The 19,657-nt window shown below is 41.6% G+C and overlaps 1 protein-coding gene across 2 annotated transcripts in view; it reads left to right on the top strand.

Moving 5' to 3' along the window:
• Positions 1-19,657, top strand: part of LOC132404723 (gamma-aminobutyric acid receptor subunit alpha-2) — a 176,960-nt gene that overhangs the window by 133,646 nt on the left and 23,657 nt on the right. For both annotated transcript variants that reach the window (XM_059989127.1, XM_059989128.1), the window contains one exon: positions 1,612-1,764. In XM_059989127.1, coding sequence (XP_059845110.1) covers positions 1,612-1,764 — 153 coding nt within the window. The remainder of the gene's footprint in view (positions 1-1,611; positions 1,765-19,657) is intronic.

Below are 19,657 nucleotides of genomic sequence, written 5' to 3'. Positions count from 1 at the left end.
AAGTCCGTGTCCTTACAATGTCTACACAACAGAGTCCAATTTTAGGTATCCCATCATCATTCTACATGAATCCTTGGGTCCAGTTATAATTATGTTCTACCTTATGAATAAGAGCCCAGTCTAGTTTGAGGAGCCAAGGATAGAAGAGATAGCACTTACAATTAGGAGTTATTTGCTCATTATTATCTAAAAGCACAATGGGCTGTCACATATTGAACTTGCCATATAGGAGGTCATGTGTGTATGGCAATGTCACTACTTGGAGATTCAGGAAATAATAGCATTTGTTTTGCAAATGGAGCCCCGAGAGACTCTTAGATGCAGTCATCACTCCATGAACCTTCAGGACACCCATTTCCTTCTGAGTTTCATACCCATTTTGAAGAAAACATCTCTGATATGATTTAATGTGAAACTTGATAACTATTCCTTCATATTCTGGAATGGTCGGGGTCTAAAAGATCAAGGTGATGATGACATTCATCTCTACAGATTGTGGAGTCCAGGCACTATCAATAGAAGGTGATGTGTTACGTAATGACAGGCTTTGAGATCCATAGTCTCTCGATAACATTTGGAATCAGGGGACTGACTCCAGGAGGACTTTATAGGAGCAGTTCCTCCTGACCAGAGCACTTCCTATCTTCTCCTATGACCTTCACCTCAAGGAGACCTTTACCACTATCTTCTCTCTTCCATCTGTGTTCTATGTTCTTTTGAATTGTACTGAAGGGACAATAGAGCAATGACAGTTTCTCAATTTTTCAGGGTTAACAATAGGTGGCCTTCTTTATTGTGCTGTTCAGAAAATTCTTATGTTTCTCTTGCTCAAAAAGTCTTGTTACTGATTCAGAACTCAGATGCAACCAATTCTGCAGTAAACCACCAATTAGCTATTGCAACTGCTATATGAACCTGCTTTCCCCTGTCCAGTTGCATGTACTGAGTCAGTTTTGCAGGGCAGGTGTCAGGTTTAGCAAATGAATTGACATTGGACACTCTTTATTTCATGTAAGTACACACAACATCACAAACAAACGCCAAGTGTGGCCTGAGGCACTGTCCAAGTTATGTTTACCAATTGATTTTACACCCTGTTTGCATAGTTTATAAAACTTGTGTGAAGTGATTGAGTGTCTAGGGGAGTATCTCTGTAGGCAACTCTGTCAGATTGATGGGAAAGATCTACAGAGGGCTCTGATGAAATCAATTTATCTTGTTACCCATGCTGAATATCTGTAAATTAGTGAATTAATCAGTTGACATTGAAAATATTTAAATTACACTGCTGTAAACCAAGAACATATAGATCCAATTAAATGATTTTATGTTCATTTAATTGGATCGTGTTTTCTAATATTTGCTTTGATATATGTATTGAAGTTTGGATCTGCTTACTCTAAATGTCAGCTCAGGGAACAAAAACTAGAATCATATCTACTGATAAAGAAACTCAGCCTTTCTGACTGACCATTTTAAGTTAACCAAAGGGGGTGTATAGGTTATGTTTATATTTTGTTCCTATTGTAAATGATTGGTATAAATTCTAACAAACAAAACTAGTCTTATGTTTTTATTGCAATCTAAGTTGTAATTTGCTTTTCACTGCAGGTGAATATAAAGTCATGACAACATATTTCCACCTGAAAAGAAAAATCGGGTACTTTGTGATCCAAACCTATCTGCCGTGCATCATGACTGTCATACTCTCTCAAGTGTCATTCTGGCTGAACAGAGAGTCAGTGCCTGCAAGGACTGTCTTTGGTAAATAAGGTTTTACAGTCTTTCTAACCTTTTTCTAACCGGTTAAATGTTTCTGGTCATATCACTGAGCTAATTAGAATAAACGTTACTCTATTTATATTGGGATAAATATTTGTTACTGACCACTATGTTTAAAATCTGACTAAATGACATTGATAGGCTGAATGCATTGAACTTGAGAAGTTATTTTATATATATATATATGTGAAATTAATGCAGATTATGTGCTGTATTGCATTTCTATGTTTAAAATGTTCATTAAAATGCAACATTTAACTTGTGGACAACAGGAGAGGTAAGGTTTGTTCATCATGGGGAAATTAGGCTGATACACACTACAGCATCAAGTAATTTCCAGCTAGTTTTGTTTCAATAAAGAAAGCAATACTATGCATCTGAAAAGTTAGCTAACCTGACTATGTTTAGTATAAATTTGTTTGGGATGTAGCTACATTGTGTAATAATATTGAAAAAAGATGATGGTGAGAACTCAAGGTCATCCATGGAGACTGGACCAGCTGCAGTGTTTTTGCAACTCAGCTTTCAGGGAGTCGAAGGACCACATTATTTTCTTCTGTGCTTATACCATTCACTGATGCAAAACTGGGTTTCATGCAGTCATGTGTTACTGTCTGATAGTGATCTAACAATGAGTCAGTCTTTAAATTATGGAACTCTTCTTTTGTCAGAAAGCATTGAGTCCTGATGAAGGGTCTTGGCCTGAATCGTCAGCTGTTTATTCATAGATGCTGCCTGACCTGCTAATTTCCTCCAGCATTTTATGTGTGTTGCTCTGGATTTACAGCAACCATAGAATCTCCTGTGCTTAAAACACATTATCTGATTGGAATTGGTGACAAAAGGCTTTTAGATTTATTTGATAAAGTCACTTTCATCGAAGCAATAATTTCTTTATAAGAGGTTTATTATTCATATACATAGATTTCAGTGACTCTGAAAATGGCAACAAAACAGTATTTTGCCAGAGCTGAAACTGTTGAATAGCTTTATAAGGGGAAATGGAATGATTTTCAATCTATTCAGATCAGTAGTACGTCTGAGGAAATATATGATTCAAATATGTAATTTCCGTAACATTCTTGTCTAGAAATTGACATTAAAAGAGTGCTGAAAGACCATTCTACAGATTTTCAGTTTAGTCACATCCAAGACTAAGGCATCAGATTTATACACTGGCCCGGAACTAGGCCTAGGTCTGTTGAGGTCAGGTGGGAGAGAGACAGCCTATTATCAGGATCAGTGCAGCCAGAAATTAAAGACTTGATGTGGGGAAATGGGATGAGAAATTCCTCTGCTTCTGGAGAACAGAGCTTTGGCAAATGGTAGGGGTTGGGGTTATGGTGATGAGGGAGGGTGATCAGGTAGAGGGTGCTTCCCTGAGGAGACTGGGCAAATTAAACATTTTAGGGAATTGATCTATGTTGTGTCTTTAGCACTGGGTTGGGGAGTGCTCTCCTTCAAACAACACTCCTAGAAGAGGCACAAATGTCCAAAGACAGTTATTCATGAAATGGTGAATCATAGTCGCTGCTCAGAACTATGACCTAATTTCCCTAGCAGCCTCCCAACATTATCTGAAGTACTGATGCAGTGTTTTGACCCAAAACATTGGCAACTCCTTACCACCATCATTCCCACCTACATTCCCAGAATTCCTCTGGAAGATTTTTTGTTGTTCATTTGTTACTGAGAATTTTTTTATTGAGTGCTTTAAGAGGTGCATTGTGACAAGTGTAGGTCTTAACTTAATTGGCTGGTGAAATGTCCAGAGTGATGCATTTCAACATGGAAATGGCAGAGTCACATCTCACTCCAGAAGTAAGTGATTTTCAAGTACTCAAGGCAGAAAAAAAAAAGCAGCACCAGCTATTTGAATTTCTTCGTCTTGTCTTTTGGGATCCTACCTAAACAACAGGTGGAAGTATCAGTAATCGAACTAGCAAGTATGAAATTGTTGTCCAAAATATTCTCAAGAAAGAAGGCCCAGGATTCCTTCATAGTTCTTACTAATTTATATGAATTCCTGAGGAAATGCAATGTGGTGATTATGGTGACTGTGATGGAGATGTTATTAGACAGATTGTTGAAGAAAGAAATGCTTTAACTTTTTGAGGAAAGTCCAATACTAATAAAGACCTTCACTCCTCAATCCTTGATGTATAAAGTTAGCAAAGAAGAGAGCTCAGCCTGCAAAGAATAAATGCTAGACAGGACACTAAGCAGACACAGTTTCTTGGGAAAATGTCATAGGCCATGTACCCAACCATGTGAAGTTATGTTCAAACCCCAAGGTTCTGAATGAAAGGTGGAAGTGTTACCTCTTTATGATGTGTTTGGTTTACTAAATGCTGGTACATCACTAGGACTGCTGACTAGCTCAGAACATTCTGCAATGTTTCATTACAGATACAGTAAAATTACTTGCACAAACTGTTGGGACACAATTTAATAATTCTCCAGTGCATGCAGAAAAATGGCTGGAAACACCAGAGTACACAATTTACAGGATTTTATTTTGTTCAGTAAAGTTTTTCTCCATGGCTTTACATAATTTTTACAATAAAGGCATATAAATGTAAGATGTTGTTTAGTGTTCATTCCATATAATTTTAAAATAAAGTTATATTCCCTAACATAGCTCAGCTAAAAGTCAGAAGTCAACAAATCCTGAAGTTAAAAATATTTCAATATATTTACTGTTTTTTAATTAAAGTGGAAAAAAGTTCTGGTATTGTTTTGGAATTGTGGGGCTATTTGCAGGAATAATTAAAACAGTCCATTTTATCACACATCAGCATAATGAACTTAGTAAGATCTTGGTTAATAAGTATTTAGACATATGGACAGTAATTTAAACAAACAGCTTCTTGTTCTCCCCTGGGGCTTTTGTTGTAGGTAATCATCAATATTTATTGATATTTTGTAATGTTATTTGTCTATGGGAAATAAAGAATGGCTGTCTGTATATGTGAATTAAACAGCAATAGTGAATAGGTAGCCTGCTTAGCATTGAAGGTGTGTACTAGATGATGAAGTGTTTTGGCTCTATCGACATTATAGTGCAGGTTAAACTACAATTCCTTTTCCTTATCGCTATCTTTCTGAACACCTGCTGAAGATGTCGCAGTGCACAAAACTGAGGAAGTGACAGCATGAAGACATTTATATTATAAACAACATGTTATTCAAAAATTGAAAATAAACAAATTCTGATATTGGAAATATTCAATATCGAATTTAACTTAACAATATATATAAAAATGAATTGGTTCTTATTGCTACTTTGTTGATTATGTGATTCTACAATTATTCAAATCGTTGACTAAAATGACAACAGAATGTATATTTTTTCAAGAATTTTCTTTGACTAAGTGAAAGTAGTGCAACTGGATCAAATAGAAGGACCCCTGTGTGGTGGGGAGGATGATTTTAGAGTGGAGGACATTTCCTGAGTTCTTATTATGTGGAAGGACATGATTAGTGGAGATGAGAAACAGGCTAAGTTGAACATTCCCACCAGAATGCTGAAATGTCTGAAGAAGGAAGATGGAAGAAATTATAAATGGTCAACTGTTGAATGTGGAGGCTTGTGAATGGAAGTTTTAGATCAAGAGATTCCTGCTCAGTCCATGGTAAGTAGAAGTGAGAGTAGAGGTGTGAGAAATAAATGAAATGCATTTGTCAGCAATCCAGGGGAAGCAATGGTGTGGAAAGAAGTCCTGTCAGAAGGCATGATAGATACTCTGTTTATTAAGCTTCATATCAGGGCAAATATAATGGAATGGTGTATATGGAATAGAGTCCTTATAGGAAGCAGGGTGAGAGGATGTATAGTGCAAGTAAATTTAGTAATCCCTGGGCTGGTAATAGATGTTTGTTTCTAATATGACACTTGAGATGGAGTTAGAGAGATACAGGAAGTTAAAATAAAGTCAAAAACGGACTGTGAAGAGTAAGGTAGAGTTTGGCTGCATAAGGAATAAATATTTTGAATTCCTTATGAGCGTAGCAGGCTGCAACAATAGAGTACTGGAAAAAGGGCCTAGGGAGAAGGTGTTTGCTGGATCCCATGTAATTTTCCTTCTTTGATCTGAAGAAAGTGAATATTTGTCACAGCCATGGACTCAGCAGCCCAGCAGATTCGGCAACTGCACTCATGAATATGCACATTTTATGCTAATTATTATTGCAATATGGCGGTATTCTATTCCCTTCTTTTCAATGTAGCACTTGTCGAGACTTGAGCAAAGCACAGCAACGTTACATTGCCTGCTTGCGTTCGGCCTTGTTGAGAAAGTGGACTATTGAGTTGACTGGAGACTAGCAGTATCATTTTATATTTAGATATTCCCTTTCAGCCGTGGTGTTGCCATCTAGTTTTCCATTTGAGAGTTTTAGTTAATGGCCCTGTTTGGCCTAGCGTTTACTGTTTCCTTTTTCCCTTTAAAAAACTGTTTGCATTAGAGTTGTGAACTTTTGACCCACTTCAGTGTCTCTCTTTCCGCACTTGGACCATATGTGAAAGTAGTGACAGCAAGTCTCGACCACATGCAAGATGGACCCGCAGGATGCTGGCGTGACGCCTTGATCTGAACACAAGTAGGACAGGCAGATATGAAATCATGAACGTCCTGGGACATAGAAGGCTACCTAAGTTGTCTCTTTATAAACTCCTGGGTGTGTTGGATTCCCAGATAGCCAGTCCGATGGGAGAAGTGACCCCAATCCAACACTTTGGAATACACTGCAGCAAGGGTAAACAATCGGTTGGGAGGTCCCCCACCCGGGCCTGAGTCTAACTGTTGGGCGGCTTCCCACCTCCCTAAACTCCCCTTGCCTCATGTGACTGCCAAGTTCATGGTTCAACATGTCTTCAGGCTCTGTGGCTTCCCTCAAGACATAATGTCTGATTGTGGACCACAGTTCACTTCTTGCTTTTGGAAGGCTTTCTGCTCCCTTGTAGGAGCCACGGTCAGCCTCTCGTCTGCCTTCCACCCTTCCCCCCAATCCAATGACCAGACTGAGAGAGAGAACCAAAAGTTGGAGATAACCCTGCACCGTCTTGCCTTTTCACATCCTGGAGCTCCCAAAGGGTTTGGGCAGAGATCGCCTACAATAACCTCCAGTTGTCCCCCTTTCAATGTCAGAAAGTATTCCAGCCACTGCTTTTCCCTGACCAGGAGATTGAAGTAGGAGTTCCTGCTGTTGAACAGCTGATCCAACACTATAAGCACACCTGGAGGTGAACCAGGGCTTCTCTGCTGCACTCCCAGAAACATGCCTAGTAAGCTGATCCGCTCCACTGACATTTAAGGCCAGTCAAGCCAGGAGAGGAGGTCTGATTGGCATCAAGAAATCTTCCCCTGAAAGTCGAGAGCCACAAATTGGCAATGCTCTATGTGGGACCATTTGAAGTGGAAAAGGCTGTCAACAAGGTCTCGTGTAGATTGCATCTACCAGCATCAATGAAGATCCACCTAGTGTTCCATGTTTCCCAGCTCAAAGTGGTTACTACCTCTCCCTGGCCCCAATTCCCCCTCCTCCCCGCTTGGTAGATGGCTCCCTTGTCTATACAGTCCGGCACCTCTTGGCATTTCGCTACGTATGTGATATGTCCAGTATCTTGTGGATTGGAAAGGGTACGGTCCTGAAGAATGTTCTTGGATACAAGAGAAAGACATCTGGGACAAGTTGCTCATCTAGGACTTCCAGCAAACACAGGTCTCTAGCGCCTCAAGAGCGAGGGGGATCCTGTCACAGTGCAGCAGATTTGGCAATTGCACTTGTGAATATGCATGCGTCAGCCAATTATTATTTCATTATTGTGGCAGTTAATTCCCTTTTCATTGTAGCACTTGACGAGACTTGAGCAAAGCAATGTTACACTGCCTGCTTGCATTTGGCCTTGCCTGAGAAAGTGGACTATGAAGTCGACTGACAGTGTTGACTAGCAATATTCATTTTATATTTAGATATTCCCTTTCAGCCACGGTGTTGGCATCCAGTTTTCTGTTTGAGAGTTTTAGTTAATGGCCCTGCTTGGCCTAGCATTTGTTTTCTTTTCCCCTAAAGTACTGTTTGCATTAAAATCTGTGAACTATCGATCCGCTTCAGTGTCCGTCTCTCCACATTTGGGCTACATCCAAATGCAGTGGCAATATTGTTGAAAAAGGTGTTGAATGGCAGCAAATAGTGTGTGGTTTGGCTTACCAGCCATGCGATGAATACCTCCTCCTTCTGATGCTTGCATTTTTCTGTCGGTATGCGTTAAATCATGAACAGAAGCAAAATTTTAGATACACGATTATTTTATTGAACATCTACTCGCTCAGCAGTGGGGAAGCACCTTGCCACACATTCTACCAATATTCAGACCAAAACTGGAAATTTGGAGGTACTCCCACTTCAGATCAAAGACCATGAGACACAGGAGGAGAATTAGGCCATTTGGCCCATCGAGTCTGCTTCACCATTCCATCATGGCTGACTTATTATCTCTGTCAAATCCATTCTGCTGGCTTCTCCCTGTAACTTTTGATGCCCTGACTATTCAAGAACTCGTCAACTTCCACTTGAAATATATCCAATGACTTGATGCCCACAGCTGTCTGTGGCAATGAATTTCACAGATTCACCACCCTCTGGCAATAGAACTTCCTCATTTCTGTTCTAAATGGACATCCCTCTATTCTGAGGCTATGCCCTCTGGTCCTAGACAATCACGCTCATGTGCATCCATGCACATTCTAGCTAATTAGTGTTCCATTATAGTGACATTTAACTCCCTCCTTTTGGTTCTAGTCTTGTTGAAACTTGACAAAAAAGCACAGCAATATTTACGCCCACTTGTCTGGGAAGAAAGGCTACAGTTCAGCAGCTCACCACAGACAATCCGAATCAGGTGGCAGTGATCTCTGCTCCCACAGCCACAGTTCAGGAGTTCACAGCCGACAGCCAGCATCAGTTGGCAGCTATTACCACTCTCTCAAATGCAGTTCAGCAGCCTTTGGCTATGTCAGTCCCACTCAATATCTCCTTGATCCTGCTTTTGTACTGCCACTTGGCCACTAATGCCCCAACTCTCGTGCACATACCAGAACAGGGTATTCCTCCACCAGGCAGATACTCTCTTAACCCTGATGACTGCAGGGATTTCGTTACCCAGTGTGAGCTGACTTTCCAAGCCCGCCTAGTCAGACGATAATGCCCGTAATCTGGTGTACATGGTAAATCTCTTTGATGAGGAGTTTCCAACCTTTTCTATGCAATGGACCCCTACCATTAACTGAGAGGTCTGTGGACCCCAGGTTGAGAACCTCTGTCTTAGATGGACCCCGACTTAGCCTGATCAATTCTCTGTGGGAGCAAGGTTCCCCTGCAGTCCCGTTATTTTGGCTGTTGCCATATTAAGGAGAGTTTTTGATCTTCCTGGACAGGGTCAGGAGGCTGTCCATGACTCCCAGTCCTGAGCCGATGTAGAGGGGCAGAGAGGGACTATGCAGTAAAGTTCCACACACTTGCAGTGGAAACGGGATGTAACAAGAGATTCCTCCTCACATGGCTTTCCAGCACGGATTGAGCTGACATCATTGCTCGTGACGAGCAGGACAGCCTGGATGACGTGATCTGGCCATTCGAGTTGACAACAGGGCAACTGAGTGGAGCAGGGAAATAATGCCTTGAGCTTCCAACTCTTTGGATCATCATCTGTCATCACCGGTACTCAGTCCATAGAGGAGGAGCCTATGCAAGTGGGTTTCATGTGCCTAACTCAAGAGGAATGAGATTGGCACAGGAGGATGGATTTCTGCCTCTATTGTGGTGATCCAGGACACTTCCGGGCTTCATGTCTCAGCCACCCAGTAAGAGAGGAAACCATCATCAGGAAGGGGTGTTCTAATGAGTCGGTTCTCCTTGTGATTGGCCTCCCCTAATTATGTGATGCTCCCAGCTTCTACGTTGTGGGCGTCTCAGACCAATGGACATCAGGCATTTATCGACTATGGGACATGGATATCTCCTTAGCATATAAACGGGGAGTCCTGACTGAAAAATGGAGAGAAAATATTGACCTCAATACCCGGGATGGTCCACCTCAGGGCACCAGCAAGATCCACCTTTCAACCAAACCCTTCCAACTTGTGCTTGAAGGCAACCATAGTGAACAACTGTCCTATCTGGTTGATTTGCCTGAACTGCCACTGGTGCTTGGCCTTCCCTGGTTATCTCAACACCACCCACGGATTGATTTGCCTTTAAAAGCATTCCCAAGATTGGGGACTGGCATGTCTGTCCACCTGTCTGAGTCTAACATTAACTCTGGTCTGTGATTCCCCTACTAGAGTGGACTCTCTGGCATTCCAGTTGAATATACTGATCTTCTTGAGGTCTCTGTAAAAAGAGGGCCATCTCCCTGCCTCCACACCAGCCATGTGACTGTGTCATTGATTGTTTACCTGGTGTTAGTCCTCCCTGAGCTGGCTTTTTTCCCTCTGGCCCAGAAATGATGACCATGAAAGACTGCAGCCAGGAGGCATTGGCCTTGGGGTTTAACCATTTACCAACCTCTCAAGCAGAAGTGAGTTTTTTTTTTCATGAGCAAGAAGGATGGCAAGCTGCAGCCCTGCATTCATTACTGGCCCCTAAACAATATCACAGTGACGAACCACTACCCTCTTCCCCAGTTTGCCTCTGTGTTTGAAAATATCCAGAGAGCAATCACATTTTCTAAGATAGATCTGCGTAATGCTTATCTTCTTCATATCAGAGAAAGGATGAGTGGGAGACAGCATTCAACACCTCCACTGACCACTATGAGTACCTTGTAATGCCCTTGTAATGGCCAACACTCCTAGTGTTTTCCAGGCCCTGGTCAACAATATGATCAGGGATATGTTGAATCACTTTGTTCTTTGTATTTGAATGAAATTCTGATCTATTCCTGTTCTCACCAAGAACTCATCCTGCATATTCAGAGGGTTTTCAGACACCAAGCCAGAGAAGTGTAATTTCCATAAAGACTAGGTGCTACTTTGGGCTATATACCTATCCCTTCCAGTATTCAAATGAACCTGTGTAAAGTTCAGGCAGTCATGGAGTGTCCCAAACCATCTATGATCAAGCAGATGCGGCACTTCATAGGGTTTGTGAACTTCTAATAATACTTCATAGCTAGCTGGTGGCGTAGCGGCATCAGCGCCGGACTTTGGAGCGAATGCTCCCGAGTTCGAATCCAGCCGGCTCCCTTGCACGCTTTCCATCCGTTGAGCATCAAGCTAGCAACTCGGCCTCATAAAAATAAGGAAGCCTGCTAAAAAAACACCATCGTGACGGCGTCCCGATGACTCCACTCGGAGTTAAGGGCTTTCTTTTTCTTCTAATGTTGCTTCATGCAAAGCTTCCACTTGACGGTGGACTCACCAAGGAAACCTCTGCAGGCTTCCATTGGGCAATCAAAGTGAACCAAACCAAAGTGGAACTAATGTGACGCTACACAATTGCCTCGGTGCTGCAACACCCATACCTATCCTGACCATTCATCGTTGATGTAGATGCATCAGATTTTGCCATTGGAGCTATACTCTCCCAGTGCTCGTCTGCTGATAGCCAGCTGCACCCCTGAGCCTTTCTTTTGACCGAGTGTAACTATTATGTCGAGATCCGAGATGTTCTGGGTGTCCTGGAGGCCCTGGAAGAATGGTGACACTGGCTGAAGGAGGCAAAGCATCTGTTTTTGGTTTGGACAGGTCACAAGAACCTCTCCAACATTTAGTATGCTAAGAGACGCCCATCACCATTGGGTTCTCTTCTTCAACCAGTTCAAAGTGAGTGAGAGAGAGAGAGAGTGTGTGTGTTGCACACCCTTAACTCCTGGTGGGGTCGTCGGGGCGCCGTCATGACAGGCTTTTTCCACCGATCTTTTTGGTGATTGCTCATAGTATGCTGTGTCTTGGGCATCTGAAACCTGGTGGAGCCCATCCCTCTCCAGGTTTTTTGTAGCTTGACACTCAACCCAGGCACAGGTGGAAAGCATGCAATAGAGCCGGCTTCCCGCCCCGAAGTCCAGCGTTGATGCCACTACGCCACCTGCCGGCTAACAAAGTGTCTGAGGACAGTGTCGATCCAGAGCCCATCCTTCCTCACTTGTGCATTGCTGCTCTGCTAATCTGGGCAATAGAGATGGAGGTAAGGGCCACTCAACAGTTGGATCCAGGCCCAGGTAGGGGACCTCCCAGCCAGCTGTTTGCCTCTGCCATGGTGTGCCCCAAATTATTGGAATGGGGTTACTCCTCTTGCCTGGTTGGCCATCCAAAAATTAATAGAGCCAGGAATTTATTAAGAGATGATCTTGGTGGCCATCGATGTCCCAGGATGTCCATGACTTGGTCTCAGCCTGATCCACGTGCCCAGTACAAGACGTCAAGCCAGCGCTCTGTGGGTCTGCTATATCCACTGCCTGTGCCTCACTGACCTGGGTCATACCTCTCAGTGGATTTCATCATTGGTCTGACTCTGTCTAATGGAAACACTATCATTCTGGTTGTTGTGAATCGACTCTCCAAGGCTGTCCACTTCATTGCTCTCCCTAAGCTCCTGTTGGCTTGTGAGACTGCCACCCTCATAGCTCAACGTGTGTTCTGACTTCACAGCTTCCCTCATGATGTAGTGTCTGATCGAGAACCACAGTTACCATCCTTTTTCTGGAAGGTTTTCTGTGTTCTTGTGGGAATCACAGCCAGCCTCTCATCTGGTTTTCATGCCCAATCTAACAAGAAGGCAGAGAGAGTGAATCAGGAGTTGTAGACAATCCTGCACGGCTTTCCCTCTTCCAGCCCATGTTCTGGGGTTCCCAATTGGTTTGGGCAGAGATTGCCCATAATAATCTGCAGTCATCCTCCACTGGCATATACCCACTTAGAATGCCAGAAGGAATTCCAGCCACTGTGCTTCTTTGACCAGGAGACTGGAGTTCCTGCTGCTGGACGGTTAGTCCAGTGCTACAAGTGGATGTAGAGATGAGCCTGGCCTTCTCTGCTGCACACTTGGAAACAACATGGCAGGCAGGCTGATCAACTCTGCCAACAGGTGAGGCTTCTCAACTCGGGAGAAAGTTTGGCTGGCATCCAGGGATCTTACCCTAAATGTCTGTGTCAGAGATCCGATCAGTGCTGCTTTCCCTGGTAAGTCATTTCCCCCAACAGTATCCAAAGTGGTATTATTATTGAGGGGAATGGACACAGCGGTATCTGTACTGGTTGCCTATTCCCTTTCTCTCTCCTGACAGTCACCTAGATACCTGTCTCCTGCAACTTGGGGGTGACTATGTCCTGTAGCTCCTATTTATCACCTCCTCATTCTCCCGTACGAACTGAAGGTCACCTAGCTGAAGCTCCAGTTCCTTAGTACAGTCTCTAAGGAGCTGCAGGTTGATGTACTTTGTGCAGATGTAGTTATCGGGGAGAATCAATGCAGCTTTCCCTGGTAAGTCATTTCCCCCAACAGTATCCAAAGTGGTATTCTTATTATTGAGGGGAATAGATCAGGTTTCCCAGGCTTCCCACATCTCACAGGAAGAACCTGGATCCATTTTCAACACACAATGTACATACATACAAAAAGACAAAGAAAGAGGGAAACAAAAAACTTTCTAGAAACTTACTTAGAGTGCCCCCATGTTCTCGCAGAAGCCTGTTGAGCCATAGCCTCCCACCCTAACCCTGTGCCACTCCAACAATGTCCAATAACGGCCTCTCTGTTTGTGCCTTGCTTCTTTTTATTGGCCCTTGCTAAGTTACTAATAGCCCAAACAATCTTCAGCCCCAAAGATAAGACCCAACAGGCCACACTCCACACGAACTGTCTCCCACTCTCTCTCCGATCTTCAGTTTGTCAGTTCATTGGTGTCTCAGAAGTCTATTAAACCTATTTTAAAAATAGTTTTAATCTGTAGTATATCACATCACCCTTGAGGGTTAACAATTCCCCAACAGAGATATCCAAATGAAGCTGTCCCATGTTCTATAGCATAAAATGAAACACAAGTGGGCAATAATAGAAGGAATGATTCCAACAACACTCTCCCAGAGAAGAGATCACCCTGATCAGAGCTCTTCTCCTCCTCTCCTATGACCTTCACTGCAAGGAGACACTTAATACTGGCTTTTCTCTTCCATCTGGTTGTACTGAAGGGCCACTGGGGCAATCACGAAGTGTAATATTTTCAGTGTTAGGAATAAGTGGCCCTCTTTATTGCACTGTTCAGAAAATTATCACGTTGCTCCTGCTCCAAAGGTCTTATTGATTGACATAGAGCTCAGCTCCAAGCAATTCTCTTTTGAACTTCCAGTTAGCTCGTGCAATTGCTGTGTGGACCAGCTTTCCCAGGTGTCTAACTGTGTGCAGTGAATTGGTTTTGCAGGGGAGGTCTCAGTAAGGTTTAGCAAATGTATTGACACTTTGCCCTCTTACACCATAACTTCATGTAACATCTGGTGTAGCTTGTGTCTCTGTGATGTCCCAATTGCCTTTACCCATTGATTTTTCACCCTATTTGCATAGTGTATAAAATCACGAGCAACATGATTGAATGTTGAGGGCAGCATCTCTTTAGGCACTTATGATATCCAATGAAATTGATGTATTTCATTATCCATGCTGAATAACTGTAAATTAGCACATTTATTCAATTGGCTTTGAAAATATTTAGTTTTCTCTGCTGTAAACCAGGGGCACATGGATCCAATTAAATGATTTCATGTTCATAGATCTTGTGAGATTTATGTTGTTTTCTAATATTTTCTTTTGATGCAATTATTGATGTTTGAATTTGTTTACACTGAATGGCAGCTGAGTGAATAACATCCAGAAGGATGGCAATTGAAATTAAAATGCAGCCTTTCTCGCTGGCTATTTTAAGTTAAGCAAGAGGGGCAGGTTATGTTCATATCCTAAGTTATTGGAATAAAGCATAACAAACAGAACTAGTCAACAATTTTTATTGTAATCCGAGTGCAGGCCACTTACAAATGTAGAACAGCGGATCCACTACTTGGTCATTTCCACTTGACTTAATAGCTGAAAATAGCATCTCAGCCCACAATTTCCTTTCTCTTGCTTCCTTGATAGCTTCTGTTTTTGAACATTCAGAATCAGAATCAGGTTTATTATCACCGGCATGTGATGTGAAACTTGTTAACTTAGCAGTAGCAGTTCAATGCAATGCATTATCTAGCAGAGAGAGAAACAAAATAATAACAAATAAAATAACAATAATAAATAAACAAGTAAATCAATTATAGTATATGTATATTGAATAGATTTATAAACATGCAGAAACAGAAAAACTGTATATTAAAAAAAAGTGAAGTAGTGTCCAAAGATTCAATGTCATTTAGGAATTGAATGGCAGAGGGGAAGAAGCTGTTCCTGAATCACTGAGTGTGTGCCTTCAGGCTTCTGTACCTCCTAACCGATGGTAACAGTGAGAAAAGGGCATGCCCTGGGTGCTGAAGGTCCTTAATAATGGACACTGCCTTTCTGAGACACTGCTCCCTGAAGATGTCCTGGGTACTTTGTAGGCTAGTACCCAAGATGGAGCTGACTAGATTAACAACCCTCTGAAGCTTCTTTCGGTCCTGTGCAGTAGCCCCTCCATACCAGACAGAGATGCAGCCCGTCAGAATGCTCTCCACGGTACAACTACAGACGTTTTTGAGTGTATTTTTTGACATGCAACATCTCTTGAAATTCCTAATAAGGTATAGCTGCTGTCTTGTCTTCTTTATAACTACATCAATATATTGGGACCAGGTTAGAGAACTTGACACCCACGAACTTGAAACTGCTCACTCTCTCCACTTCTGATCCCTCTGTGAAGATTGGTGTGTTCCTTCATCTTACCCCTCCTCAAGTCCACAATCAGCTCTTTCGTCTTACTGACGTTGAGTGCCAGGTTGTTGCTGCAACACCACTCCACTAGTTGGTATATTTTATGCCTGTACACCCTCTCGTCACTACCTGAGATTCTATCAACGATGGTTGTATCATCAGCAAATTTATAGATGGCATTTGAGCTATGGCTAGCCACTCAGTCATGTGTATATAGAGAGTAGAGCAGTGGGCTAAGCACATGTCCCTGAGGTGCGTCAGTGTTGATCATCAGCGAGGAGGATATGTTATCACAAATCTGCACAGATTGTGGTCTTCCAGTTAGGAAGTTGAGGATCCAATTGCAGAGTGAGGTACAGAGGCCCAGGCACTGCAACTTCTCAATTAGGATTGTGATGATATTAAATGCTGAGGTGTAGTCGATGAACAGCATCCTGACATAGGTGTTTGTGTTGTCCAGGTGGTCTAAAATCGTGTGAAGAGCCATTGAGATTGCATCTGCCATTGACTATTGTGGTGATAGGCAAATTGCAATGGGTCTTCGCTGAGACAGGAGTTCAGTCTAGTCATGACCAACCTCTCAAAGCATTTCATCACTGTCGATGTGAGTGTTACTGGGCGATAGTAATTAAGGCAGCCCACATTATTCTTCTTAGGCACTGGTATAATTCTTGCCTTTTTGAAGCAAGTGAGAGGTTGAAAATGTCTTTGAAGACTCCCGCTAGTTGGTTGGCACAGGTTTTCAGAGCCTCACCAGGTTTTCCATTGGGACTTTCTGCCTTGCGAGGGTTCACTCTCTTTAAAGACAGCCTAACATCAGCCTCTGAGACAGCGATCACAGGATCTTCAGGTGCAGCAGGGATCTTCACAGCTGTAGTTGTGTTCTCCCTTTCAAAGCGTGCATAGAAAGCGTTGAGTTCATCTGATAGTGAAGCATTGCTGCCATTCATGTTCTTGGGTTTTGCTTTGTAAAAAGTAATAACTTGCAAGCCTTGCCCTGCCCTGCAGTGCATTTGATGTCCCCTCTAACCTCATACGAAATTGTCTGTTTGCCCTTGAAATAGCCATCCTGAAATCATACCTGATTCTCTGGTATAGGCCTGAGTCGCCTGACTTGACTGCCACAGATCTAGCCTAGAGCAGATGACGTACCTCCTGGTTCATCCACGGCTTTTGGTTTGGGAATGTACAGTAAATCTCTGTAGGCACACACTCATTCACACAGGTTTTAATGAAGTCAGAAACAACTGCAGCATACTCATCGAGGTTCAAAGGTGAATCCCTGAATACAGTCCAGTCCACTGATTCAAAGCAGTCCTGTAGGTGCTCCTGTGCTTCCCTTGTCCCTTGGTCCCTTGGTCCTCACTGCTGGTGCTGCAGTCTTCAGTCTCTGCCTGTACTCAGGGACTCCATATGCCATTCATTGAAAAGACGAATACATAAGGCTGCAAAATCTGTGTAGTGGATCTCCTTTCTGGCATTGTGCATTGCATGAGATAAGTTATAATGTGGTAGGACTATCTTGTCCTAATGATAGAACAAAACAAAAATTTCTTCCTGCATATCAGGCACCCTTCTCTGTGAATATCTGGAATTTTCTGCTTTGGAGAGGTACAGAGGCAGAATCAATAAGTAGTGTGTATTCAAAATATTTTCCGGCAGATTTTTGGACTATCTGTTCTCCCCAAAAAACATTGCAGCAGCTTCTAAATCTTCACCAAGAAGAAGAAATGGGGATTAATGAGAGGATGGATTTGAAGTGGAGACAAATGATTATTTTAATTTTGTTTGCTCCATCCCCAAAATAGTGGGGAAGGAGAGTTCCTTTGTATTCTAACCAAACAATGAATATCTGAGGTTGAATACATTATTGAGTTAATTCTCCTAGAACTAAAAAGCTAAGGCAGTGCCATGTTTATTAATTTGATATAATTAAATATGACGGGTGAAGTGGTAGCATAGTGATTAGCACGACGCTACCACAGATCGGGACGCCAGAGTTCAGAGTTCAATTCCAGCACAGTCTGTAAGGAGTTCATAGGTTGAACTCATGACTGTGTGGGTTTCCTCCGGATGCTCCCGTTTCCTCCCACAGTTCAAAGGCGTACTGGTTAATGTAAGTTGTCCGGTGGTTAGACTAGAGTTAAATATCAGTAAGTTGCTGGGTGGCCCGGTGGGCTGGAAGGGCCTGTTCTGTACTATATCACTAAATAAATATAATAAGTAAATAAATGATAGTTTTAAAATGGTGAAATATAATCCTTAAAGTGAACACAGCAGTAAAATGGAATTATCTATATCAAACTCAAAGTCTTACTGTGATCTGTAGTCTGGTGACATTTTATTATCCATGAGTGTCATGAAATAATGCATGGTACTATTAAATTACTCATTATCCATTTATATTTATCTGTTTCCATTTCAATGAAATATTGTTTGTTTAATTCAAAGCTTCATTACACCTTTTAATGAAACGTTTATAAACGCTGTGCAGAAGCAGTTTAAATTTGGTGCTGGAATAATAAATCTAAATCTTTCCTAATTAGACAAAGCTTGAGTTTAGAAACCTAATGGAACGTAATTATTGAACCTTCTGGCATATTATCCTGGAAACTGTGTGGCATGTGCCAGAGCCAGAATCTAGTTTAGATCCTGGATAGGCTGTGGGAGTCAACATAGTAGTTTGAGGCAGATTTCTTGAATTATAATTCCATATACTTTTGAGAATGGCATTAAAGCAAAACATTTTCTGTAGAGAAAACTAGATAGCTAAATTTAATTAGAATAATCCTTCACTGAAAGGTACTGTCTGGTAGACAATTATGAAAATATTTATTCCGATACCATTTACTAAGAGAAAAACAAAAAATGTTTCTGGTTGATAATCTTTCATTAGGAATAGGGAAAAGGTAAAGAGAAGCAAGGTTTTAAAATGCAAATAAACAATGCTATAGGAGAGGCAGGAAACAATACAGAATAGTCTCAGATAGGGTGAGGGCCCACTCTGTAACCAATCCATTTAAATACTTTTCTCACTCATGTTTTTAGACATTACTTGGTGGCAGTTTTAATGGAAATAATCAAGACGTTTGAAATGCCACCTATAGACAAGATTAGTACTGCACTAAATTTTTGAAATGGAATATTGTTAATCACATAGCATTTTTCACTGTATAATGGATATTATATAAATTGCAACTATAGAATTCTATTCAGTTGATTGCTTGAGATTAAGAAATTAAACGTTTGTCTGATGAGTCAATGATCTAAAACCAGGTGAATAAATTACATAAAAATAACACAGATTAAACATGACCAATGTGAACCATCAGAGCTTACATGATAAGTAAGCTGGTTTATTCAACACCTTAATCTATGTTTTATTGATACAATTGCTCATTTCATCATTACAAATTTAAATTCTCTAAATGAAAATTAATTTAATCTTGTTATTACATATAGATAATATTTGTGACATGTTTAAATATTGAACAAAGCACTTGAATATATTACACAATGAAGTTATGAAAAGAATCGTCCCATTACTAAATTTGAAAAGGATTTTTGGATGTATTTTGAGTTAAAATCTTCGGTTCCCCATGTTAATATTTATTTTTTTCATGACTAACTCTGTACTTTTAATACAGCTGTTACTTAACAAAAATATCTAGCTGTTCATCAAAATTATATCAGATACAAATCATGGGGTGTAATTTAATGTTTAACTATTCCCTTCTATTTCCTAATCTAATGCCCTTCTCTTGGACAACATTGGTGGCACGGAGAAGGGAGACTTGCACCTTGGGCAGCTGCCGGTCTTCCATTAAAATAAACCCTGCCCAGGCTTGCGCCCTGGAAACTTTCCAAGGTGCAAATCCATGGTCTATCAAGACCAACGGAGGCCTACTACATTTCCTAATGTTTTTTCATACAATATATACATTGGCGAAACTTTATAACAGATCTTTCAGGGCACCACTAGCAA

The sequence above is a fragment of the Hypanus sabinus genome, chromosome 14, assembly GCF_030144855.1.
Source record: "Hypanus sabinus isolate sHypSab1 chromosome 14, sHypSab1.hap1, whole genome shotgun sequence".
Classification (NCBI taxonomy): domain Eukaryota; kingdom Metazoa; phylum Chordata; class Chondrichthyes; order Myliobatiformes; family Dasyatidae; genus Hypanus; species Hypanus sabinus.
This window is presented reverse-complemented; position numbering and strand designations above follow the sequence as displayed.